A 27,992-nucleotide genomic window follows, 5' to 3' on the forward strand; every position below is an offset into this window, starting at 1 on the left:
GACAGAAACAACAGGTGGTAGTGATAATCATAGTGGTGGGGGTGGTGACAGTGGAACAGGAGGCGGAGGTAAATAATAACTTGTATACTGATATAAATCTTATGCATACTTCTTTCATATAGCAACTTATCCTTGGTGGTTCAGTTACAATCTATAACAGTTTACTTTAAGGGGCAATATGTAAAATGTTCATAATCAAAAAAGGGTTTGAATAAAATTTTAAAATAGTTTTTGTGTTAAAAGGGAACTACAAGAATTTAGTTAAAACTTTCAGACAAATTTCTATAGGTTTTGGTGTATAGTTTTCGAAAAAAAATTTCAACCTCTGAAAAAATTTCCTTTTTAGTTTTGATATTTTTAAAAAAGTATGCATCAGATTTCAACTAATTTATTTCCATTGTCTTATGTCCCGTGTTTCATTTTCTTCACATACCAACATTTCATTTTCCTGGACATGAAATTGTGTTATGCTTTTAAATTGGGTATTTTTATAGGTTTTCATAACTTCTTTTTCATCTTTGATACTTTGTTTCTGAAATATATTACATTTCAATTATTTGCCTATGTTGCTATTATTTCACCTTGGCTTCTTGGCACTTTTTTCTGAATTGTTTGCTTTTATTTGGTGCACTTGCTTAATTTGGTTGCTATGGTTTCCTCCCTTTTAGACTTGAAAAATATTGATGATGATACTAAAGCCACTGTTACCAAGATAATTGAGGTGAGATGACGTCCCCGGGTAATAATGTTTGATTAATTGTCTGTCCTTGTTTTGGTTTAGAATTCACATGACACCTTTCATTGTCGGATCATCATTTCAATTTTCATGTTATTCATCATACATTTCTGTTACTCTGAATATTTGTTATTGCTTATATGTTATCATCTTTCATGTCTTATTAACAATTGTAAATATAAAAATTTCTGATTAACTTGCCAGCTGTATTAATACCAAAAATGCAAAAAATCTGTACTTAAATGTCTGAATGTATATGAATAATTGAAATAATAAAAACTGACTTGTATCAGTTAGCTTTGATAAATTTCCTTGGCTTCAACCACCTTTCTTCATTATTATCATTAAATCAATTCACCTATATATATTTATGCTGTAGTGTACCTTATAAATGATACCTTAAATAAAGAAATTATCTTGACTTTTATGCTGAAAAAGGTATGACCATATTGAACTGAAATCTGTTTTGAGTTGAAATGTTCTCATAGTATGTCAACAGAACAAGACCAGCACAGAAAAATAATGATTGCAACTGAGCTTGCAGGAAATTTGTTACTTTAATACCAATAATTTTGTGTTTTTTTTATCTATATTATAGACGACTGAAGTAACAGAGAAGTTATCAGATTTGAAAATAAAAGAAGAAACAAAAATGATGGATAATGGTAAAACAAATAAAGAAATCATAACAGAAAACTGAATATTACTGACTTCAAACAAACATGAAATTAAAATTCATGACATTGCTTCAGAATTGCATTAGTTGAGTCTTTTGTCATACAGTTATGTCATGAAAGTTAGTTTATTAAAACATTGTTCTTTTAATTTCTAATATATATCTCAATGCATTCAAGAACCTTATGCTCAGTGTGGAATGCTGGTCTTTATGGGAATGTAATGATCCATCTTTTTGTTTCTGTATATTTAATGTCTTAGATTCTAGTAGTTATTTAAAAACAGTGCTCATATTTTTTTTTTTTGAATGTATTAAAAGGTCAAAGTTCACCAAGCCTAGTCAATATTTAGATTTGGCGTCACACACTCTGGTATTTTGGTGAATTCAATAAAAATTGTTTGACCTTGTATTTACACATTTTAGTGCAATGAACTGTAGTTGTAGTGCATCCATCATTTTTCATTTTGCTCATTTCAGTTAGTAGGGCGGGGTCATTAATTTTCATTTGTTACAAATGTAGGAGTACATATGCCAGTGGTCGTAATAAATTTTTACAAAGGACAAATTTTTTTAAATTGTATTTCAATTTTTATAGAAAATAGCTTGAAGGTTTGAGTAGTATGTATTTTAGAAATCACTTCACAATAAGATTCATATTTTAAGTGGTATTTCATTATTAGATTAATTGTTGTTCATATATCACTATTGTTGTTATAATAATAAACATTCAATGTTATAATGTTCATTCCGATATCTTTTCTAATTTATATTCAATGATGTTGTTTCTATGTGCATATGCAATATTGGATGTGATGTGGGACATATTTTACTTATAACATTTCAATCAACTACAACATTTCGTGTTTATCTTCATTTTAAATGAAATCCATGCTCAACACTTAATGGCCAATTCCTTTAAAAATAAATATTTCCAATGTTTTCAGGAACTGATTGCAATGAGGAACACAGGTGAACATTAGTGCTCAACCTTATTGATATATTTTTGTGTCCTGTCGAAAGGATTGGCCTTCATAGACCATTTTTTCATTGTCCCTGCTTTTTGAGGCCTTATTGTTAGCTTTTTTGTGTTGTATCATCAAGAAATCATATTGTTCATGTCATAAAACTCATCCTTTTAAACCTTTTATCGTGTTTTATATAACAATATTTCAATGCCAGTTTTTTTTATGATATGAACAATATTTCAATAAAAATTTTAAATGTGAATTAAGCCTCTTCTTTAAAAAGACAATGCATAGCATTTGGAACTCTACTTATTTACCTTGAATCCACCAAACTGATATATTCTGAGAGATAGTTATGTTTGTAGTTTAATCATACTCCGGAAACACCATTTATGTCATGTCAGCGCTTCGGTTCAATTTACCTAAACTAACTTCTTGCTGCTTATCAAAGACTTAATGCACATTCATGGATTAAGGGTCACAGAGTATACTGGCAAAACGCGTGTAGTAGTGATGGGGCCCAGAGATTGGTTGATTCAAATGAAATTTTAGAAATCCCTGAAATCATTGTGTAGTAAATTCTTGGACATTTTATTAATAATTATATAATATTATATTACATAACAAATAGACAATAACACAGGAAATTCAATTAAATACATTATTTAATGAAAAGAATGGAGTTTTAAGTCCCATTATTTATTTACAAAAATGAAGTGATATAATATACTGGCATCTGTGTGGAACAAATTTTTCGCATTGACTCACTTTCTGGTGATTGTTATATGTCCTACCATGTACTATTATTTACAAAATAAATGTGCATATCCTTAAATATGAAATGTACAAAATACTGAACATCTCTTATGGAATAGAGTCCTATCTGCACTGGGACTATGGATAATTTCTAAACTGAGTAGGCCAACAATTTATCACAAAACACATTTATTTTTTGAACTTAATGGAAAGAAAATTTTTAAACATTTGAAAAGCAGGTAAAGGTTTATCAGTGGGTACCATATGACCAGCACCACGAACCGTCACAAGATCTAAATCTTTAAACTGTTTCACAAATCCTGCAACTTGCTTAGAACCATCCTCAGCCTCATAAAACCATTCTAATCTCTCAGCTACCACATCAATTTCTAGATTTTCTACAAACCATTCATCTCCAAGGAAATTACATGCCATATCAACATCACCATTGTACACCATTACTCTTTTCTTGGCTGCTAGAATTTTCTTGTACTGTGCTGACATTTCCATATAATCTCGGATATAATTAGCACCAACTTCTCCACTACATGATGTCCATTTCTGTACAACTGATGGAATATGAAGAGTTGTTCGTACTTGGACTGTATTTAAATAAGTAGCAACATTGGTGGCATTAATACAAGGTGGATCTAATAGAAGTCTATTAGATTTAACTAACTGTTTAGTCAGTTGAAACTCTTCTCTGATAAAGTCAGTATTTGATAACAACCAACCAAAATTATGGGACACAATCTTCTCTTTTACTGCATCAAATTTAAGACTGGATTTCTGTACTCCACCTGCACATTCTCCATACAAATTATAGATATTGAGACCACTGGCATATACCAACTGACTAGCCTGAGTCACATACTCTTTACATTCTGTTGAGGTGCCTTTAGTAAACATACACTGCCCACTGAAATTACCATTACAGCAATACTTTACCAAGCCATCCCATAATTTCTCACCAAACAAACCATGATAGTAGGCAAAGTATATCAAAGAATTATCATTTAAATCATAGCTAGTTATACCATTACCAATAACCATACCCTGAAAATTAATATCTTTATCATCCACCACAAGAGCACTGAGAGTTGGAACATACACACCACCATAACTCTCCCCTGTTACATAGAATGCATTGGAAGAATATTCAGGATATTTGGAGAAAAAATCTTTCAGAGCTAGGTAATTATTGTGAGCTACCATATCATCTGATGTAGTGTAGTTTTTATCATCCGAGTAGGAGAAACCAACACCGGCTGGTGCTTCTAGGTATATCATATTAGCTAGTAAATTCCAACTAGCATTGTTATAATATACTGTTTTACCATCATCCATAATTCTAAATGGGCCATGCTCTGTTAACAAACCTAACACTGAACTGCATCCAGGTCCACCATTCATCCATAAAACTAAGGGATCTTCTTTAGGGTTTCTCTGAGATTCCACAAACCAATAATGTAATTTCTTAGTACCTGAGGCCTTAAGATATCCTGAATATTGTTTGAAATTAGGTTGAACCTTCAATCCTGGCATGCTTGAGATCATATCTGCTGGAACTGCTGCATTAACAAAGATAAATAGTCCAAAAATGGACAAAACTGTGACACCAAACATAAACTTCATCATCATATCACTTTCAGTTTCTGTTTTACCTTGCCTTGGAACTTATTGGAACGGAAGTTTTTACTTTTTTCTTCCTTTGTCGAAACGGTATATCCTCCTTCAACTGTGCCTCCTTTCTTCAACAGTCTCAATCAAAAACAATTCACCTAATCTTTATACATTTAAGTCTCTATCTTAAGCATGTGATTAAATCATGCGTTAGTTGATTAATCAATTTATTTGAACGACTTTCTCTTGACAAAACTTGACTATCATTCTCACGTGACATTCAGGTCATGTGATAAAATAAACCGGTTTGTGTGACCGTGTGTTTATTGACCTTTTTTAACAGAAGAGTTTCAGACTCGTTTATTTATTATAGCCTATATGGACTCACTCCACTAATTCATTTACCATCTCTTCCCATGTTAAAACACGAAATTCAACCTTCTATAACTTTTTCCAGAAATCTCGTTGAAAGCTTTCCAATATGTCGAATGAAAGCCTGACCAATTCCCAATGTCTCCTAAAAAATTCATTATATGGACTCATTCCACTAATTCATTTGCCATCTCTTCCCATGTTAAAACACGAAATTCAACCTTCTATAACTTTTTTCAGAAATCTCATTGAAAGTTTTCCAATATGTCGAATGAAAGCCTGACCAATTCTCAATGTCTCCTAAAAAAATTCATTATATGATGACCATGAAAATTTTGAGCTGCTAAAATTGAAAGTAGACTACTACCGTTTATACTCATCCGCTAGAGTTTGGCACTTCACAAAACGACTATTTTTAGAATTAGCCTTCCGCCTTTAGGTCTCTCATCATCTCACCAAATCTGAATGATAATGCAATTTCAGACATCAAATTCCAAATCTAGACAAAATTTTACCCAAAAATAGGAAGGCAAAAACCCCAAAAGGGAGAGAGAAAGAAGATTTCTAAAAATAGCCTGGACTACATTAATGTTTTAGTGGAGTGAGTCCTATATACAAAGCGTCTGGATAGTCACATACAAAAACATGGCCTCTGATTAATACATGTATTTCAATGTTCAAGAACATTAATGTCGTTTCTCTTCGATATTTCATTCAGAAAACGATGTCACATTCAAAATACTTTACACGAGCTTCATTGAATAATCCAACAAGCAAACTGACTGCAAATATTCAACAGCCTAGGCTGAAAAAGAGTAAAGTCAGCGACTCACTAAAAACTGAACAAAAAATGGTTGCTATAAAAACTGAAAGTAGAGTTGTCATTGATATTGTTTCCAAGAATCTGCAGAGCCATGTTTGTAACAAAAGAAAACATGTGCAAATTGAATATGATCAGAAGGAACTAAAAGTTAAAAGTGAGCCAAAAGACACAGAAGAATGCACAAATTCAGAAATTAAAACTGATGCAGATGTAGCTTACTTTGAAAGTGTTATCAAGCAAGAAAACAAAGATTTTGATGGACAACTTATTAAAACAGATAAATGGCAACCACCATTGTGGTATGAGACTCTTATTAATATTAGAGAAATGAGGAAGAATTTTGATGCACCTGTCGACTCTATGGGTTGTGATGTTATCAGTGACCATAAAGCTGAACCAAAGGTAAATGACATTTATTTGTTCCTGGACTAAGATGTGGTAACTGATGCAGATTTTATTGCATTAAAACTAAAGTCATTTTATGTGATGTATTAAGATACAAATGTAGGTGACTAGTACATTTTGTAAGTGAGTACATTAGTGCTGCAAGTAGGACATGCATGTTGAAGTGGCATGGAAAAATTAAAAATATCGAGTTATTTAAACTGAGGCCTCATGTGCCAGTGGGAATTTACAAAAGAGTACTGAATGCAGCTGTCCTGGTAAAATTTCCATAATGTTTCCATGGTCCATTGCATGGATGGTATTTTCTGACCTTATTTTCCCAATCAGGTGCAAGAAAATAGGACTATAGACTCAATTTCATTTCATTTTGCTACACTGTATCATTAACCAGTTATATAATATTCTTTTATCATAAGCTCATATATGCATTTCATCAGTGTTTCATTTTATTATTTCTCTATTATCCAGGTGTTTAGATATCAAGTGTTACTTTCTCTCATGTTATCTAGCCAGACTAAAGATCAGATAACTTCAGCAGCTATTGGTAGACTCAGACAACATGGCTGTAGTGTAGAAAATATTTTACAAACATCAGATCAAAAACTTGGTGAATTAATATATCCTGTTGGTTTTTGGAAGGTATTTAGTTTTTAATTGATCTTGAACCTTACTGTAGACAGAGGTAAAAGTCTCTTAGTTATTTATTCTGTATTGTATTGCATTGCATTGCTTACAACAATCTGATGTTAACTGCCCAAATGAATTCTATGTGAAAAATAAAGAATTTAGTATTGGGACGAACCTGGAAAACATAGTCTGGAAAATAAATAGTTGTAGTCTGTAGTATGTTAGTTATTTTTAGCGGTTACCTCCCATAGAATGTGCGAGACACACTGATAGGCTTTTATCAGTTTTCGTTGACAATATTGTTGCTTTCTTAATTTTGTATTTTTGGGGGAATTGTAAGTTTAAATATGGTTCCTTTATTCAATTTTAAGTATTTGTTTCAATTCAGAAAAAGATAGTGTTTATAAAAAAGACAAGTGAAATATTAAGAGATGAATATAACTGCGATATACCAAATACTGTGAAAGATCTATGTAGTTTACCAGGTGTGGGACCCAAAATGGCCCACTTAGTCATGAACTGTGCTTGGAATACTTTAACTGGAATAGGTGTAGATACTCACGTACATAGAATCTCAAACAGGTTGCAGTGGGTTCGTAAAACAACCAATCAACCAGAAGAAACAAGGAAGGCTCTAGAAGACTGGTTACCAAGGTAATTATTATTGTATATAAATAGTTTGTCACATCTGGTATTCTACCCTTGAATCAATTCAAAGGACATTCTTCATTACATGTAGATTATTTAGCTAAGAATATATGACTCCATCCAGATCATATATATCTGATGCACAGAAAAAACAAGTCAAAAGAAAATAGTTTCCTGCAATACATTTCTGTTTGATAAATCGAAATTTTTAGGACTAAAATGGTATATCTTATTATTTACCCCACGTTATGATTAATGTTGTTATTGATTAAGAATGCTTGACTTTCTTATTCCTAATGTCAAATGAAGATTTCGAAAACACAAGGGCTATAGGGATATTTGGTGTTACATTGCGTTATTAGTGAGCGCCAGTCTTTCACCTTTGTCAAGGTAACATTTTGACCTAACTCGATGACGTTTGCTTGGCAGTGTTTGTCAGGTTAGGTCAAAAAGTTAATTTGACGAACGTTCAAGTGGGCTGTCGTTAGACCCTAACTGAAGTGGCTATAAAAGCAAGAAAACGGAACGAAAGTTTGGTCAAACCAATGAGTTTATCTCATCAGGATCACGACACATTTTCATTTTCGGTACTATTAAACAAATAATTCAGTTTTATCCCAATACCGAAATACGTTAATTTAGTTGCATGTGATAACAGGAATAGAAGTCATGGTTTGTCTGATTTTTTTTTTATCAGACTTGGTTTGTAGGCTTATAAGATTTTGAACGCGCTTTTGAAGTACAATGGAGACAAAAAACATTAGACATATTTTTATTTTGATAACATCGATCTGAGGTACAGATTGTGATATATGAAAATGTCTTAAAATTGGATTGTAAGCACAAAAAGACCATAGTTTTTATTGAATTTTCATAAAATTAGGTTTTCAGTCTAATATATCTTTTTCAAGATCTTGGTTAGCTTTAAATCTGCAAAGATTTGACAATTATGTATCTTACACATAAACTGATACAGTCGTCTACACACCGCAGTCCTTGTGTCGCGGGGACTAAACGAATATTCCAGTTGCATTGGTTTGATATGAATTATATTATATGACCTCGAACATGAGATATATAAGACATTTTCAGATCATGGTTAGCAAATGGAGGCACGCTCTAGAAAAACATGAAACGAAACATCCGGATTTGTATTTAATTGGAATTAGTTCATTTTGTTAAATATTATATTGAAACTCGTCCATGTAATTACCGATCAGTGATGAATATATTTTATTCCAGAGAATTATGGAGAGAGGCGAACCACTTACTAGTTGGATTTGGTCAAACTATTTGTTTACCTGTTACACCAAGATGTGCTGAATGTTTAAATCAAAATATTTGTCCAAGTGCGTTTAAAAAATCGCCTAAAAAGACCAAGATTAAAAAAGAAAAAAAAGCTGAAAAAGAATGATTGACGCCGATTTCTAAGTCTAGATACAACCCTCGACTTTTTGTTACTAGAGGCTAAAGTCACGATTGATCTGCTGTTTTGAGGCCGTAATTTGCCACTACTTTGCAGGTTTGATTAGGCCTTTATAAATTATAATGCTCCTACTTGTGACCAAATTTCTGCGAACAATTCACCTTGTGACTGAATTAGTGTAAGCAAATTCCATATGATCAAAACTGTACACTTTTACCAATTATTCTTGTGAAAAATATTTGGTGAGAAATGTGCTTAGTTTCTGAATGGGAATTTAGTTTTGGTTGTATCGTATCGCATTAAGATCTAGGTGGCTGAATATGGAATCATTGTATTAATTCTTAAGCGTGAACACAGTTCGAGAACACCACTGATCTAAAACACTGGGTTATTATTAATTTTTTTTTTGAAGTTTTTGTCAATATTCGTGTACAGAATTACTGATATCTTTGTCTTGTCTTTCTCTCCTTAACCAAGGATATACCCGAGGTTTATTCTCATAAAAAGACACTAAATTTAGTTGACGCTTCTGTTTTCTTACTAAAACCCAATTTATCTAATAAGAAAAGATGTGTTGATTTTAAAGCGAAGAAAATTGGTGGTACTAGAATAAAATTCCCTGTGGATGCAATGTCACACTGAATCCATATTGAAAGCTTTGCCTGATGAAATTTTAATGAATCTAATATAACGCGAATTAACTTAGACCCACATCTCAGTTAAAGTCTTATTTGCACACAGACTAAAGTGGAAAGATAGAGTATAAAGTCATTATATTGGAAATCTTGTAAGATTAGGCGACATGGCGCTAGAAGCACGTGTCAAACAATTTTAGCTTGACACCCACCAATCATGTTAAAGCTCGCGTACATCACGCGGTCTAAGCGGGTGTTAGCTTGACGATGTCCTATGATGGTTGAGAGCAGATGAGCCTTGGTGTAAATTAGGAAAACCCAAACCCTCTTATACCTCAATAAATTATTTAAACTGATGTTGATGTTGGGTGATATATGCTTCTAACACGTTTAACTTAAGTAATTTAATCAAGTTTGATGGTGTTGTTATTCCCGACAAGTACGAAGTGATTCTATAAAGAAAGACAAGCTCGTCTTCACGTTAACACCATTTTAAATTATCTTAGAGTGGATTACATTAACAAACGTGTTAACTTGACTTTTCATGATTCAATAGAAAACTTTATATACCGTCATTAAGATGGAAGGGAAAATTTATATCTTGTTAATTGCTTTGTAGAAATTATGGAAATGACAAAATTTATTTTTTATAATATCATTGGATGCGACCACACTTGAGACTTGTTTGCAGTAACCTAAAAAATGGAAAGTTGGTTTAATGTTCGTTTGTCACATCGTCATTCACACAATTATTGATTGTTTACTTTTAATCAAACCGAAAGCGAAATGACAGGCGTTTGATAAACTGCTTAAAATTTCAGTTGAAGGATTATTGCTCATTCAACATTGTAATTGAAACAGTTTATAACAACCAACAAAAATATTTCAGTTGAATCGGATTAAAGTGTCTTCTGTGTCGCATTCACAAGCTAATGTTGATGCGTTTTTACCTAGCGTTCATCTGAAATATAATAACTAATTCTCTTTAATAAATATCCGTTTAACTTCGTCGGTCTTTTCTAATTGTTTTAAGGAGGTTACATATAGAATGGGAATTAATCAGGAGCTGAAGTTACCCAGAGTTATTATGATCATAACATACTATTGGCTGAGCAAAGTAAAAGTTTTTTTAATTTCGTCCATTATTTCTATACGCCCACATCTCTCTATGTTGACGTATATTGTTCGAATTTGGGCTATTTTCGACCGTTAGAAGCAGAGTTATTGCCCTTGCCCCAAAATCTTGAATATGCTATTACTCTCTTAGTTTTCAACTGATTTTGATGAAACTTAAAATGGATGTTATTTGACCTAAATCGAAAGGTTTGAGAAAGTTCAGTTTACTACTGATTAAATTTAAGGCTTGTTCAAGATTAAGGCATCTTACGTTAGTTTTGAGGAGTTATAGCCCTTTAACCTCTATCCAGTAAGTGCTGTATATCAATTGCATGTAAACGCTCGAATTTGGGCTATTTTCGACCGTTAGAAGCAGAGTTATTGCCCTTGCCCCAAAATCTTGAATATTTACCATCCGCACGCCGCGGTGGGCGTATATGGCTGTGGTCCACTATCTTTTTATCAGAATTGAAATAGCAGCTTTAAAAATAGTATTCAACCAATTAGATTCCTTTTAACAAATTATTCTGGGACAATATTTGAATTTTCAGTATCAAATCTACATTCTGAAAGTGAAAGGTTTAGTTAATGTTAAAATGACCGATGAATATACCAAAACGGCAAAACATCTGTGTTAGTTTCCAGAGCACAAATGAAAATAGTTTCTTCTGCAGCCTTACCTATCTTCTGTCAAAAGCCAAAACGCCCGGTTTCTGATCCACTAAAAGGCTTTGCATAAATATACTGGTGGATATAGATGATCAGGTACAATGGCAATCATTATAATAACACTACAGTGTGCAGTTCTTATGTTCATAATTCATTTAATGAATGTACTTGTTTTCAGCCGACCTTCAAATGCATACCACGTTTCATCATTTTCAATCACTATCCTTTACTGCAAATAACTAAATTGCTGATTGGATGAATTGAATTGTGGCGTATATGGTCTGCAAAGGGGAACTATTAGTCTTTGATAACGAGAATATATCGTGATGTTAAAACATCGAGCACCGATACCAAAAGGAACATATTCTGATTCGCTGTCAAGCGGTTGGCACCAAGTTGTACGTGGTAGGTTTACAAGATGGTATTTTAAAAGGACAATAATAACACAGTTGCAGTTCATATTCTTATTATTTGATTCATTAACAAACAACGTTTCTTCAAATTATCGCGTTCACAAGAAATGTTTTTATATAACTGATCCCACTGAAATGGAACTTTTGCGTCGCTCTGGTTGTCTTAATCCTAAAATCACAATTTAAAAGAAAAAACAGTTCCGACGTGGCAAGCTATCAATTGTACAAGAATGCTTTTTATACGCCCACATGAAATGGGGGCGTATATTGCCGTCCGTTTGTCGGTCCGTCCACAATTGCTCGTAAATAGATAAAGCCTATTAAAAAACAAAAAATATTTAGTATGAGTTATTGCCCTTGTTTTTGAAAACGAGTTCAATTTTTAGCTCGTAAACACTCTCGAAGGCACAATTCTTGGTGTGAGTATTCGTTATTACCCAAGGGTGAACCCTATCGAAAATCAGAAAAATCAAAAAATATTTAGTAGGAGTTAACTGCCCCTGTTCTTGAGAATGCGTTAAATTTTTAGCTGGTGAACACTCTCAAAGGCACAATTCTTGACGAATTTTGATGAAACTTGGTGTGAGTGTTCGTTATCACCCAAGGATGAACCCTATCGAAAATCAGAAGAATCGAAAAATATTTAGTAGGACTTAATACCCCTGTTCTTGAGAACGAATTCAATTTTTAGCTCGTTTGCCTTCGAGATTTTTCATGAGCTTAAAATTGAACACATTTTCAAGAACAAGGGCAATAACTCATACTCAATATTATTCAGTATTACGCTAAAGAGTTCAAAAGAAGTGTATGACTGAAGGTTGAATATTTCATACTGGTGATTGTTACTGTACTGCTAAATATTTTTATTCAACATCAAAGCTGCCAGTGGGCGTATATTACCTTGCCTGGTATGTAGATCGTACATAAAAGACCAAGTAAGCTTATGAAAATGACATGGCTTTAATTGACAGCAACTCATTCCGGTTGATATAGTAGAAATACATGTATATATTGTAAAAATAACATCACTCATGAAACAAACAATTATATTGGTTGAAGGAACATATAATTATGATGACTTAAATGAATCAAATGTTTAGATTAATCTGACATGGGACAAAAAAAAAATTACCTCTTCAATATATAATTAAAAAATTATTCCCCGTTGGATACGACAAGTAACATTTTATATTATATATTATACAATTCTTGTATTTAGTTTAAAAAAATAATTGTAAACTTTCCAGGTACCCAATAGATTTGATAAGTACAGAAGATGGGGTTTAATTTTGACAGAATGCCACAAATATTGATGAAAATGACTATAATTTATAATTTTCTCAACAGTACTTGGTTAAAATGAAAGAAATGTCATTATTATAGTGTCTAAAATTGAAGTTGAAATAATAGGTTTCAAATATTGAATAAACGTCTAACGTATAATTTGTTAACATTTATTATAAGTTTTTACTGTGTTTTTTGATAACTGTTTAAATGACTTCAAATGCCACTTCAAGTAAGGATTCGGCAGTGACTTGTTTCAGCATGGCATAGCCTCTATGTCTAAAACACGAAATATCAATGACAATATCATGCTAAACCTTATCTTTTATAACGACCTATATATGCTGTATTTTGCACTACAATATACATTCCTATACATATCTTTGTACACTAAATGAATTTTGTAATATAAAATAAACAGTGCCCATACTATGAACAGAATTGAGAACATGGCCGTTTGTTTTATGTCAAACTTTGCAGATATTTAGGATGATTTCTCGCCTCGATCCACTTTGTTAATTTTATTAGGAAGTAAAGTTCTGTTTATACTCGACCAGCTAATTCTATCATTATAAAACACGCCATGATTTTATTAGATTATAACGTCTAATTTAGAAAGAACAGCGGGAGTGAATAGAACAGCCATGTACAAATGATTAGGTAATTGATCATATTATTGTCTAACGGCTTTTCTTCTTTCTTAATTATTAAGTTAGAAAAAGACCAGCATTGCTTAGTTTGATATCAATTAGCTAGTTATAAACACCGTCGATAAGTATAATCAGATAATTGATAATTTACTTAGAAAACACACCAGTAGTATGTCCACACTTTTCTTTTCTTTATTCTGGCTTTTATACACTAGTCGACTTGTCAAATTTAGACCACAATATCAAAATGGCAATACTTTCCAGACCTGTAGAAACAGCATGATAAAATACATCATGTAAACAGTTAGGATTCATATCCCGTGATATCCATGACAGCCAAATTACGTATCTTCATTTTCACCAAAGGCCAATCCGACGAATAAATCCGTTGCAATGTGAACATAGTGTTGTTTTTTTTTTCTTAAAGAGAATTGGAAATGAAGGCCTGTTGCAGATTTATTTATTCCAATACCATTAAAGAAGGGTGAGAGAATATATGAGTTAATTCACTGTGACAATTATTTTGTAATTTCGGATTTCAACACACTACAGCAACACCGTAATATTTTTGCTCATTCACATCATTAAATGATAACTTTGCTTGGACAAGATTTACTACCTATATTTTTGAACACTCTGACGGATATCACTATTGAGACAGGGCATGGTACCTTTCCGCAACCTAACCCTTATGCCATTTTGCAACTCGTCGTCCGTTTTAGAGAGATCTCGTAGTATTGTTGAATGTTTCTCATGATTGAAAACTACTTTGTGGTTTCTATTCAAGATATACTTCAATCAAGTAATTTTGATTAAAAGCTCTCACTTTTAACTGGTTTGTAGAATGTATGGAAGGGTTTATCAAGGAAAACATCAGTATTTAAATTGACTGTTTTAGTAGTAATTGAACTCGAGGTTGTAATCAAGGTATGATATAACAATAGAAAATAGAGTATAATATAATTACATTTCCGTTCCATCTATTATACTCTTATAAATATATAATGTAAAATATCAACAAGATTATATCTTATTATTTCATCAGCTTCAACACTCAGTCAAAAATATACTTTTTTAGTCTGCTTAATTCAATATGATGTTACATGTAATTAAGTTAATAGTATTCCAATTACACCTCGTGTCAAACACAACAGATCGATTCAAGTTAACACTCCTATATTCAAACTGTTATATGATGCATTTACAACAATAACAAAACAATTTTATCAAGCATTCATGTTTTATTAGCATACAATATCTCATCCAGAGGGTTTGCTAGTGAATACCAAAGTGTTCGGGATTTATTCTTATAACAAACATGCAAAGTGAAGAGATACTAGTGTAAAGCATTTGTAAGAAAACCAGACGAAAATTCAAAAAATAGGTCCCCTTGTTTTGGATATAATCAGCATTTGAAAATTTTCGATAAAATGCATTTTTTTTTTTGCAGTTTTTAATTGATAATGTTCTTTTAGTTAAAAGAAAAACTCTTTCCACTTATCGTCTCATTTCAGATTGGGAGTACCTTAAACCGACGCAAAAGTTATTTTTGTACTTTAGACTAACGGAATCGTTTATTTTTTTTTGGCATCCCATTTTGCCGAGTACAATACCGCTATCATATTTTGTTCTATTGAATTACATGATACATAATTAAGTTATAATAATTATATTACTGATTAACTAAATGGAAATTAATCCATCAACCTCTACTTTGTTTAGAATATAATTAAATACTTTTAAAGAAACGCCAAATATATATACTCGAATATGGCGCCCTTACAAGATGCGGGTCATACTATAATAGACATAGTCTACCACCACCCGATTCGCCTATTATTAGTTGATTCTTTCAAGAAGTTGTTAGTGGCTATTACTGCTTATAACATAACAAAGGCGCCTTTCCGCCTCCAAAGGTAAATGTTAGTTGCTACGAACAGCTAACAAAGGCTGTCATGTTCATAATAATCCACTGCTTGCAGCAGCTAACAAAGGCTAACAACTATACTGCTGCCAACAGCTAACAACGGCTAACAATGGGCCAGAGGTAGCACCGGGGTATTGTATCTTGGGCATTGCCTGTACCAAGGTATTCTTTAGTGGGCCACGGGCAGAATCAGGCTATTAATTTTGAAACTCTTGTAGTAGTAATAGTATATCATTTTAACTGGTCCATTGGCTGTAGCAGGGTATTTTGACTGGCTCACTGATTGTACCGGGTCATTATTACTGGACCATTGGTAGGAATAGTCTTTTGCGATTCGACCACTTGCTGAACGCAGGCCTTTGATACTGGCCCACAGGTAGTATCAGATTATTGATATTGGACTCCTGGTAGTACCAGGTTTCTTGGGCCATTTGTGGTTCAGGGGTATGCTTATTTGATGACTAAGTATCACTGTGTTGTTACTGGGCTAGATGTAGTGCTAGGCTACCAGTGCCAGGGCGATGTTACTAGATCACAGGTAAGATCTAAGTATTGTAAATGTAGAACTAGTCTATTGTTATTAATCCACTGGTAGTACTAAGCTATTGTTACTGGGCCACTGATAGTACTAGGCTATGTTACTGGACCACTGGTAGTACTAGGCTATTGTAACTGGTATTGTTTTGATCCACAGGTAGTCCTAAGCTATTGTTACTGGGCCACTGGTAATATTACGCAATTGTTACTGAGCCACTGATGATACTAGGCTATTGTGTTTGGGTCACTTTTTGCACCAGGCTATTGCTACTGGTATTGTTACAGCACTGATAGTACTATGCTATTGTTATTGGGTCACTGGTAGTACTAGGCTATTGTGACTGGGGCATGGGCAGAACTAGGTTATTATCATTGGTCCTCTGGTTGTACTGGGCTATTGTAACTGGGCCACTGATAGTACTAGGCTATTGTTTGTGGGACATGGCCTAGTAATTATCATCGGTCCTCTGATAGTACTCGGCTATTGTTAGTGGGCCACTATTACTGTATTAGTACTAGGCTATTGTTAGTTGGCCATTGGTAGTACTAGGCTATTATTACTGGGCAACTGGTAGTACTAGGCTATTATTACTGGGCCATTGGTAGTATTAGGCTATTGTAACTGGGTCATTGGTAGTACTAAGCTATTGTAACTGGGCCACTGATAGTACTAGGCTATTATTACTGCGCCACTGGTAGTACTAGGCTATTTTTAGAGGGCCACTGTTAGCACTAGGCTATTATTACTGGGCCACTGGTGGTACTAGGCTATTGTAACTGGGCCACTGATAGTACTAGGCTATTTTTAGAGAGCCACTGTTAGCACTAGGCTATTATTACTGGGCCACTGGTGGTACTAGGCTATTGTAACTGGGCCACTGATAGTACTAGGCTATAGTTACTAGGCTATTGTTACTGGGCTATTGATAGCACTATGCTATTGTTACTGGGCCATCGGTAGTACTAGGCTAAAGTTACTATCGCCACTGTTAGTACTAGGCTATTATTACTGGGCCACTAGTAGTACAAGGCTATTATCACTAGGCCACTGATAGTACTAGGCTATTGTAACTGGGCCATTGGTAGTACTAGGCTATTGTAACTGGGCCATTGGTAGTACTAGGCTATTGTAACTGGGCCACTGATAGTACAATATAATTACTGGGCCAGTGGTAGTACTAGGCTATTGTAAATGGGCCACTGATAATACTAGGCTATTATTACTGGGCCACTGGTAGTATTAGGCTATTGTTAGAGGGCCACAGTTAGTACTAGGCTATTATCACTGGGCCACTGGTAGTACTAGGCTTTTGTAATTGGGCCACTGGTAGTACTAGGCTATTGTTAGAGGGCCATCGGTAGTGCTAGGCTATTATTACTAGGCCACTGGTAGTACTACGCTATTATTACTGGGCCACTGGTGGTACTAGGCTATTGTAACTGGGCCACTGATAGTACTAGGCTATAGTTACTGCACCAATGATAGTACTAGTCTATTGTTACTGGGCCACTGGTAGTACAAGGCTATCAATTATTCGTCCACTGGTAGTGCTAGGTTATTGTTAGAGGGCCACTGTTAGTACTAGTCTATTATTACTGGGCCACTGGTGGTACTAGGCTATTGTAACTGGGCTACTGATAGTACTTGGCTATAGTTACTAGGCTATTGTTACTGGGCCATTGATAGTACTAGGCTATTGTTACTGAGTCACTGGTAGTACTAGGCTATTGTTACTAGGCCATTGATAGAATTGGCTTTTGTTACTTGATTACTGGTAGTGCTAGGCTTTTATTACTAGTGCTAGGCTGTTGTTAGTAGGCCACTGGTAGTACTGGGCTATTGTTACCCCTGTAGTCTCAGATTATTATAATTGGACAATAGGTTAATGCTACTAGGCAACCTATGGTAGGGCCTACAGATTATTGATATTGGTTTGGATTTTGGTTTGGTATGAGATTGTCCCGTCGATGATGTTTTGCAATTGCAAAAAGTAGTTATCGTTATTTTACCACTGACAAAAAGGTTCAACAACGGGCCCTTTAATTCAACAATAGGCCTAATTATTCTGTTGGCATTTTGGTTTTGGGGCGAATTGACCATTAAGCGAATGGAAATGAAGAAAAATTTATAGTTTCTACTTTTATTGACAATTTTTGTGACCTTATCAATATATGATGGTAAAACTTCAAGAAAGTTTGCGTCAAAATGTTCTTTGGGGTTTTACATATTGTTTTCCATAGGCACTATTTACATAAATGGAAGTGGAATAATATATTTTATGGTGATTCGACTTGAATAAATATAACTCAATGTTCCCGCCAGTTAAGTCTCGATAACATAAGTCTCGATAACATTCCTAAAACTGTATAGTGGGCCAAATAAAAAATTTAGTACCGTATCAATCACTTTAAAGTGAAGGGTAAGCATCCAACAAAGGCCATTTGTTTAGTTTTAAGAAAACATCCTTTTCAGCTTTTGTCTAAATAAGAATTTTATAATTTTAGGCCTGGAAATACAAAACATTTTAGTCTTTTAGACCTTATGAGGAGGACATAGTGTATCATGTTCAATAAAGTTGTTATTTTTATTAGGCTGCATTATTTCTACTAGCTATATAGCTGAATTAGCTGTATATGCATGTAACAATAAGCCGACTTGTATCTGAAATTTTAATTAGAGTCTAAACATTCAAGACTATTAGTGTTGCGGAGATATTATGAAGGTACCAACATTATTATCATCAGCTTGTTTGTCAATTAATAATGATTTCAAGATCGACATTCAAGTTACCGAAACTGACAGTAGTTTGGTAAGTTCCATTGTTACAGTCAAGTAACCTAATTTCGTGGAAACCTATTATTCGTGGATTTTCGGAAATGATTCATAATTTACATGAGCGACCTTGCGCGACCTCCGCATTAGTTTGTTTTGATAAACATGGGTTTTCTCTACAATATCAGCTAGTATAATGAATCCAGTAGTTTCAAGCAAGGTAAAATGTATTAATGTTTACTTTGACAAATACAAAATGGCGGATTTCACTTATTACCAAACGTCACAATTTTTTATCGGCCGAATTTCCTTATAATCCCAAACTGTAATCGGAATTCCAAGTGTCGTCTGCTAGAATATATTCCAACGAATGAAGTCACGTGATCAACTAGCGGATTCGTGTCAGCAGAAAATTTCTATGGAACACAAAGTGGACCATATTCTTATGTTGTTTCAGTGACTTTTAGCAATAAATCACGCTACGTATCTTATTTTGTCAGTCACTATTTTTTTTAAAAAAATCGTGGTTCTTTGAAGGAATTGTCACTAGTTATAATGAATTGATATTAAAGATAAATACTAAGAGAAGTTAATTATACCACCCGGTATCCATACAACATGTTTTTCTAGACTTATTTATAGATCAAACATTGTACACGAAAATAGGTGAGGCATTCTGCCGCCGTTGCCGAATTGGTTGCTCATGAAAAATGGATCAAAGTGAAGGATTCATTAAGAAAATCGAAATAAACCAATTTCTGTTATTTTGTAGAATATCTGAGGAAACAACTAAGACATAATTTTTTTTTTTCGTTTTTTTAACTTTGACGAAATTCGGTGTTGAATCCTTATATCCACGAAAATAGGTTACACTACTGTAATTGTTATTAGTACACAGTCAAGTAACCTCATTTCGTGGAAACCTATTATTCGTGGATTTCCGGAAAGGATTCATAATTTACATGAGCGACCTTCGCATTACTTTGTTTTGATAAACATGGGTTTTCTCTACAATATCAGCTAGTAGAATGAATCCAGTAGTTTCAAGCAAGGTAAAATGTATTAATCTATACTTTGACAAATACAAAATGGCGGATTTCAGTTATTACCAAACGTCACCATTTTTTATCGGCCGAATTTCCTTATAATCCCAAGCGGTAAATGGAACATAAAGTGGACCATATTCTTATGTTATTTCAGTGACTTTTAGCAATAAATCACGCTACGTATCTTATTTTGTCAGTCACTATTTTTTTTTTAAATCGTGGTTCTTTCAAGGAATTGTCACTAGTTATAATGAATTGATATTAAAGATAAATACTAAGAGAAGTTAATTATACCACCCGGTATCCATACAACGTGTTTTTCTAGACTTATTTATAGATCAAACATTGTACACGAAAATAGGTGACGCATTCTGCCGCCGTTACCGAGTTGGTTGCTCATGAAATATGGGTGGAGGATTAATAAAGAAAATCGAAACAAACCAATTTTAATTATTTTGTAGAATATCTGGGGAAACATCTAAGACATAAAAAAAAAATTTCGTTTTTTTAACTTTGACGAAATTCGGTGATGAATCCTTATATCCACGAAAATAGGTTACACCACTGTATAGTAAACAACCAATTTGTTATCAAATTATCATAATATGACTAAGTATATCTCATATATCAACTTTTTTCTTCAGATAAATTACACCTAGTCTGGAAATGTGAGAGCAATACTGTTGCTCTTTGAAGATGTACCACAGTCAGCCATAACTGAACAAGAGTGATAGAATTTAAGGATATATGAAGATATGAAGTACTGACAATTATGCACAATACCTTACCCTGTGACAGCAATCCAGATTAGTTGCATTATCACAATGATCAAGGTATTTTGTCTTCATCTTATACCTTGACTGCCCACTTTTTTTATTTCACTGAAGTTTGTGAATGCAGCAATTTGATTGGACTGTACGCTCGCTAATACAGCCAATCTGGGCCCTCGACAAAAGAAACTGTCAATAATAATTATTATGAAATAGAGGGCTCTCTAATTGGCATACAATCCAATCAAATTGCTGACCGTGATACAAGAAAGAGAAAGTGGTCTATTGCAGTCAAGGTAAAAGATAAAGACATATACCCTGACCAATTGTGAAGATTGATTAGTTGTGGAATAGATTATTGTTATAATGTCTGTTGAGTAATGGATTTTATCTAAATGATGATATTGATGTATAGAGTAACATAGAGTTAGCATTTGTCAATTATCAAATTTTATATTTTGAAATAGATCATAAAAGCAGAGTTAAAACTTTATGTTATAAAGAAAATCCTACCGTTTCTTTCTAAGCAAGAGTTTCCAAATTTTATTGTTTATTTGGTTTATTAATTCATCATTGTCATGTTTGTTATAAATGGAATTCTCATTGGATTTATTATTTGATAAACTGAACAAAAAACAAAATTTAATTTTAAAGTGCTATTTGTCAAATAGTAAAATATTATACTTATTCACAACCGAAGATGATATTAAATATTAAGAAGAGAAATCTGTTTTTATTAGATAATTATAATTATAATAATAATTGCCTGTCAATATTCATAAATCTTCATACTACCTATAGCCCATGTTCTCATCATCATCTAACACTACCTTAAATTAATGTTGACAGGTTTATTTTTCAAATAGTCAAGGATATGGACAAAATCTGGATTGTAGAATGTTACTTTTAAAGGTAATGTAGAGAATGATATCCTACAGCAGGTTTCATCATAAATATTAAGGTTTACGTGATGTATATTGTACTGAGTCTATTGTCATGTCGTGTGTCTTAAAACATAACTTGCAATAAATGATATCTTAAAAAGATCTTGTAACTTGAAAATGTCAGGAGGTTTTCTGATGAAGGCTAAAGAAAGTAAGTAGCACACAATCTGCAAAGGCATTTATCGTTCTTTAGATGTGGATAACCCAATTACAATGATATCAAATCAATAGACCCACTTGGTATGAAGCCCCCAGAATGTACTAATGAACAAAACAGACAGCATATAGTTGAAGTTTTGTTGATATTACCCTCTAGATATATTTGACAATTTAAATTCTGAAGCACTTTTATTATCACCTGGTCGCATTATCTGAAGCCATTTCAAGTCAATCAGAAATGTGAGGAAAATGACTATTCGTATTCACTATTGATTAGCATAAAGCGCTGAAAGCATTATTATCTCCAGTGGATGTACAAGGTGAGCATCTTAATCACTGTTAAAGTCTGAAACAGTAGACTTGTCCTAACTTCGTATTTTACTATTTCCTAAAAGGAAGACGAGTTCGTACCGACGAGACATGATCTAAAAGTAGATATGTCTCAACGTCGCTTTGGACACAAGGAATCCGTAGTTTCTTGGGAATGAGATGACATGCGTTCAAAAAGGCGCCCAAGAATATTAAGAGAACCCGTAGTTCATACCATACAAACAACTTTTTGTTCCCATGGGAATGTAAATAATTGAAAAGTGCATTCTATTCCCTTTGGCCGCGGACGATGAAGAGAACTCACTTAATATGCTGGGACACGGATGCCAACTTAAAACATGAGAGACACATTCTTTCGATTTAACGTATTTCCATGCATTGTACGCAAGATAGAGATCAAACCGTGTGTAATCTATCACATATGAGCATAGTTTCTCCCAGAAATTCAAAAGAAGCACAATCAACCTATTTGGTTATGTTTCCATGCATTGTACGCAAGATAGAGATCAAACCGTGTGTAATCTACCACATATGAGCATAGTTTCCCCAGAATGTCCGATACATTCAAAGAAGCACAATCAACCAATTTGGTTATTTTTCCATGCATTGTACGGAAGATAGAGATCAAACCTTGTGTTTTCTATCACATTTGAACATAGTCTCCCCCAGAATGTCCCATATATTCAAAAGAAGCATGTTTCCATGCATTGTAACCCTGTGTCTCCTACCACACTTGAGCATAGTTTTTCCAAGAATGTGAAATACATACAAAGAGTGCACATTTTACTAATTTGGTTTTGTTTCCACAGACCCGGTATTGTACGCACGATGGTGAAAACCTCTTTCTAAACTACAGCATCTGTGGAATGCCATATAGGCCCATAAAGAAAATTGGGTATCGATTGATTTATTATGTATATTAAATAGGCACAAAGATTGTTATACATTTTTGTTCCTTTTCGTTTTTGAGATGTAGAGTATGTAGGGCTGTATAGGGTATAAACAGAGACAATGCAATGTTTTCTTATTTGAATTTGTTCGAGGCTTTATGAATTGCGCGCAATATATTACCTGATTCTGACGACAGAAAGCCACATCCATGCCAAGATCATTTCTCTACCGCATGTCAAATATGGCAAGAGCTAGAACAGACTTTCGTTCTGAAATTAAACTATGACCAATTTACAAGGTTTTAAGTCTTACCATCAGTTTTTTCGTGGAAGTGTGGACACTTTGTGATTTATTTATGTGATGTCGTTCATCCAACGAGTAAAATAAAATTCTTACCTTAGTCTCAGAAATGGGAATTTTTTAGCTAAGCCAATCAGTAATAGTGTTCACAACTCACCGTCGCTTTCAAATCCATGTGTGTCCAGAATTATTCGTGTTTGGACGTGAAAGAGACGAGTCGTCTTTCCTTGAAACACCGCCATATATAGAAAAGACATCTATAGAAATAGGAAAAGAAATTCCTACCTAGTTTGTGATATTTTTGAAGGAATTATGCGATCTTCGTACACATCCAGTACAGAACTCAAATCAACCCCCAAAATGTCGCGACTGTCATTTCAGAATAGGTAAGAGATAAATTCTCTACAAATTGGCTTTTATTTGCTCAATTTCTTGAAATTGAAGGGGCAGAATTAAAAGGTACCCTTGGCAAGGCATCTCAGCCTTAGATATGACCTCCAATCATATTGACCACTCTGTAGTATTTTAGTAGATGTAGTGAATAAAACAGACTGTTTCATTATGATAATAAGCAGTTTCTGAACCCAAATACTAAAACTACATAAGTACAGATAGATAGATTTTTATCAATGATAACTCATTGCACTCCATTTTACATATTACATAATATTACAAAATACATGTATCAAAGAAACGGCTTGAACAATATATAATTAGTTTTTCATGCTATACATTTATATAAGCACTTGTCAACTATAAACTAAAATTTTTCTATTTGCAACTTATAATATTATCTGCTTCATTTTTCCTTTTAGTTTTTAAGGTTTCTTTATATCATATAATCTCTTCACTGGCATACCCTTAATCACAACCTACAATAGTAAAAAATATATATAGACATTTTGAATAAAGTTGCATCATTTTATCTTTCAATCTAAAGCCCAATGCACACAACTGACCTTTGTCTGTGAAACATTGTTTCGTGTGTGTTAGCACAAAACATTGTTTTTTGTTTCAAGAAACATTTGTTTGAAAATCAAACTTGTTTGAATTCTGAATGCTTCCAGTCTGTTGTGTGCATTGAATAAAAACATTTTTTCGAAATATATTCTGTCCTCAACCAATCAACATAATCATATCTCATCACATGAAATAAAATATATTTAAATCTTGAGGTCAAGTGAAAAAGCGACATACCCAATGTAAAATGTAAATGACCCCCCTCCAAATTGACAATCCCTCAAAATCATCTGTCCCTGTCATTTAATCCCTTTCATTAATAAATGGGCAAAATGGCCTTCATTTTCAGCACACTGTAATTTTGGTTTACTATTATCTTCTGATAGGTAGCATTCATAATACCTTTCAAATAACAGTAAATATACTTACATTCATGTGGTGATAGTAACAATCATAGTTCTACTTCTTGTAGGGAAGGTCTAACCTGAAAAAAACACAATATAGATATATAGATATCAGACATTAGCCTGCTCTTTTTCAATTTTCAACGGTCAAGGGATCTTTAACGTCCACAGCCTGTAGCACACAGGGCCTCGGTTTATTGTCCCATCCGAACGACTAGACGCTTTTCCCATGTCAGCCCCTCAAATGTAGAGGTGGCAATTAATTTATTAGTACTAATGAGCTCAACCTTTCCTGTGATTCCTGAATTAATATTTATCTGTCCTCTCACATACATAAAATTCAACTTCTCTAACTGCTAGAGAATCTTCAAAGTTGAATATTATGTATGTGAGAGTCTAGCATATCAATGGTCTTAACAAAATGACTTCTAATCAAAAGTTTAATGATGGGCTTGATATGTGACCTCTTACTAAAATTCTCAAGCTGGTCAGGATCAAAATTAAAGATCTGAGAATGAGGCACAGGTCTGTATCAGAATTGGCACTCTACAATTAACACTGTTACTGACCAGTGAACTTCTCCGTCTATAATGAACTTAGTATTGAATTTTTCATCTCATTTTACAAATATTCAAAATAAAATTTTCAAGTGTACCTATAGAGGTATATCTACTGTCTTAGAATTTCCTTGGTTCCAAAGAAATATAAGGTTCATTTGAAATAAACACAATTATTTTTTTCCCAAAATATTTCCTGCAAGACATTTCGGACTAAAATGGCTCTTTGTAAAACAAATTTCTGAATAATCGTTTTTTAAATGTCTGGCAGTTTCTTCAACCCACATGCAATATAAGATTCTCAGTCATATTTTTAAATTGATATTTTAATTCATAAGAATTAGTGATAAAATTCAATTGTGTAAACATTGCAGACAGATTTGAAGGAGTTTTGGCAGCTAAGGGAGTTCAGGTTTCCCCTTGTCAGTAATTCAGCAATTTCAAACGACCAAAATCTGAACCATAGTTTTTTGTACTATGAAATAAGCCAGTTCAGAACTAAGCTTATAAATGCACATTTGCAAAAAGCTTAATTCGTACTTTTGTCTTTAAATAAACAATGTTAATTTACTAAGACGGTTTATGGATACAACAGGTTTACTATTAATAGTACTCAGATACATTTTCATTTGTCAGACTCATGATATACTCTTTGAACTGAACATTCTTACTTGCTTTCCATAATGTTCTAAGAGATAAATGGATTAACTGTAAATGTAGTGAACCCTTCGCGTAATATCCTCTTCCATCGCTGGTCATAGACTGTCATAGTAAATAGACGTGGTTTATCCCAAGACAGAAGTTGGGAATGTGCATGTACATGTATAATGCCGAACTGGCTTATTTGAATGTATTTTGGGCCCTTTGCTAGATTTACTTCAAGATCAAGTGAGACAGCCCAGATCTAATTTCATGCAAATTAGAATTCATATGCATAAGACGATAAATTACTGCAACATGTTCTACTAGATGTTCATCACTAGGCCTAGATGTAGCCTAAGGTAGGCTAACTTCCTAAAAACTATAAGTAGCCCTTCCATTGAGTCATTGAAGATCATGATTACAAAAATGCTTCAGATTACACTGTCACTATGCTCGGTGTGCTCATCTCCATAAGCTCCAATTGAAGCTAAAGAGTGGTACTTAAAAGTATTTTATAACTCTATTCAAATTTGACATTATCTAAAAAAAAAGTTCCAATTATCAGAACATTTCGGATTACATCGCTAATAATAGTAGCCGCAGGCCTAAATAATCTTATGCAAAAAGTCCTTATTATAGATCTAGGTCTATATATCATTATCTTAAAGTTTAAAGAGCCAATATTAAAAATGGTTTACCTTGGTCGGCATTCTCTTGTGAAAATTCCACGTAAATAATCTCAACAATCGGCAATAAAATCACAGGCAGAACATAATCCTCCATTTTCGAGTTGATGACCTTTACAGAATTAGGTCAAAAATAAGTTCGGTACCGGTAAAAATATTTTACAAAATCGTACCTAAGTCACATCGCCCAATTTATTAGACGATCTAAATCAATTATTTTATATTTTATAATATTGTAATATTGTAACAATGTACCCCCGAGGCCTAGCAACAATAGCGTGGTATAACCAGTGGCCCATGATTAAATGCCTGGTAAAGCCAGTGGCCCAGAAAAAGTAGGCCTCTAGAGCTTTGTAAAAGCACTGAGTCAGTAGGCCTAACACCAGCCTAGCGGCCTAGCGAAAGCCTGGTAGAACCAGTGACCCCCCCCCCCCCCCCCCAAAAAAAGCTTTGTAAAACCACTGAGTCAGTCACAATTAGGCCTAATGGCTAATTGGGATATAACTGTCCTAGAAACAAGACCCAGGTTTGGTCAGTGTCCTAGAAACAAGACCCTGGTAGGACCAGTGGCCTAGAAACAAGACCCTGGTAAGGCCAGTGGCCTAGACACAAGACCCTGGTATGGCCAGTTGCCTAGAAACAAGACCCCAGTATGGCCTGTGGATAGAAACAAGACCCCGGTATGGCCAATGGCCTAGTAACAAAACCCCAGTACTATCAGAGATCCGGTATCAGTAGCCTGGTTATACTACTGGCCCTGTAACAATAGCCTGGTTTTGCCACAGGTCTAGTAACAGCACCCTGGTAGCCTACTATCAGTGGCGTAGTAACAGCAGACTTGTACTAGTTGGTAAACAATAACCTAACCCGGTAGTACACGTAACCCAGTCCCAACAACCTAAACCTGATCCGGTGTCCCGGCAGTACCATTATACAGGTACTACCAGTGGTCTCTAGTAACAGTTTCCTGTCACTACTTATGGCCCAGTAACAACAGCCTGGTACTATAAATAGCCCAGTAACAATACTCGGGTACTACCATACCATGCGGTGCTACCAGTGGACCAGTAATAATACCCCGATACCACAGGAGGCTCAGTTACAATACCCTGGCATGATTGGTGGCCTAGCTATGATACCTAGTACAATAGGCTGGCAATAGTAGCCAAGTAACAATACCCTGGTACTATCAGTGGCCTAGTAACAATACCCAGGTACTACCAGAGGTCTAGTAGCAATACC

At 34.0% G+C, this 27,992-nt stretch overlaps 2 protein-coding genes across 2 annotated transcripts; one reads left to right on the top strand and one right to left on the bottom strand.

Moving 5' to 3' along the window:
• Positions 1–2,953: 2,953 nt before the first annotated feature.
• LOTGIDRAFT_206131 (hypothetical protein) lies at positions 2,954–5,232 on the bottom strand. Its single transcript, XM_009049845.1, has 2 exons — positions 3,868–5,232; positions 2,954–3,834 (listed from the first exon to the last, which is right to left on the bottom strand). Exons 1-2 carry the CDS (start codon positions 4,772–4,774, stop codon positions 3,323–3,325), a joined length of 1,419 nt encoding a protein of 472 aa, XP_009048093.1. The 5' UTR covers positions 4,775–5,232; the 3' UTR covers positions 2,954–3,322.
• A 1,007-nt stretch (positions 5,233–6,239) lies between these two features.
• LOTGIDRAFT_95778 (hypothetical protein) lies at positions 6,240–9,012 on the top strand (the record flags this gene model as incomplete). Its single annotated transcript, XM_009049846.1, has 4 exons — positions 6,240–6,353; positions 6,825–6,995; positions 7,372–7,637; positions 8,874–9,012. Coding segments are annotated over 4 exons (690 nt in total), but the record flags the coding sequence as incomplete, so codon positions are not given.
• Positions 9,013–27,992: the final 18,980 nt, after the last annotated feature.

Source organism: Lottia gigantea, assembly GCF_000327385.1.
Source record: "Lottia gigantea unplaced genomic scaffold LOTGIsca_14, whole genome shotgun sequence".
In the NCBI taxonomy this organism is placed as follows: Eukaryota; Metazoa; Mollusca; class Gastropoda; family Lottiidae; genus Lottia; species Lottia gigantea.

Coding starts and splice junctions, on each gene's coding strand:
- LOTGIDRAFT_206131 (XM_009049845.1), bottom strand. CDS start 4,774: ATGATGATGAAGTTTATGTTTGGTGTCACAGTTTTGTCCATTTTTGGA. Junction 3,835..3,867: donor GATTGTGTCCCATAATTTTG/GTTGGTTGTTAT, acceptor ACTTTATCAGAG/AAGAGTTTCAACTGACTAAA.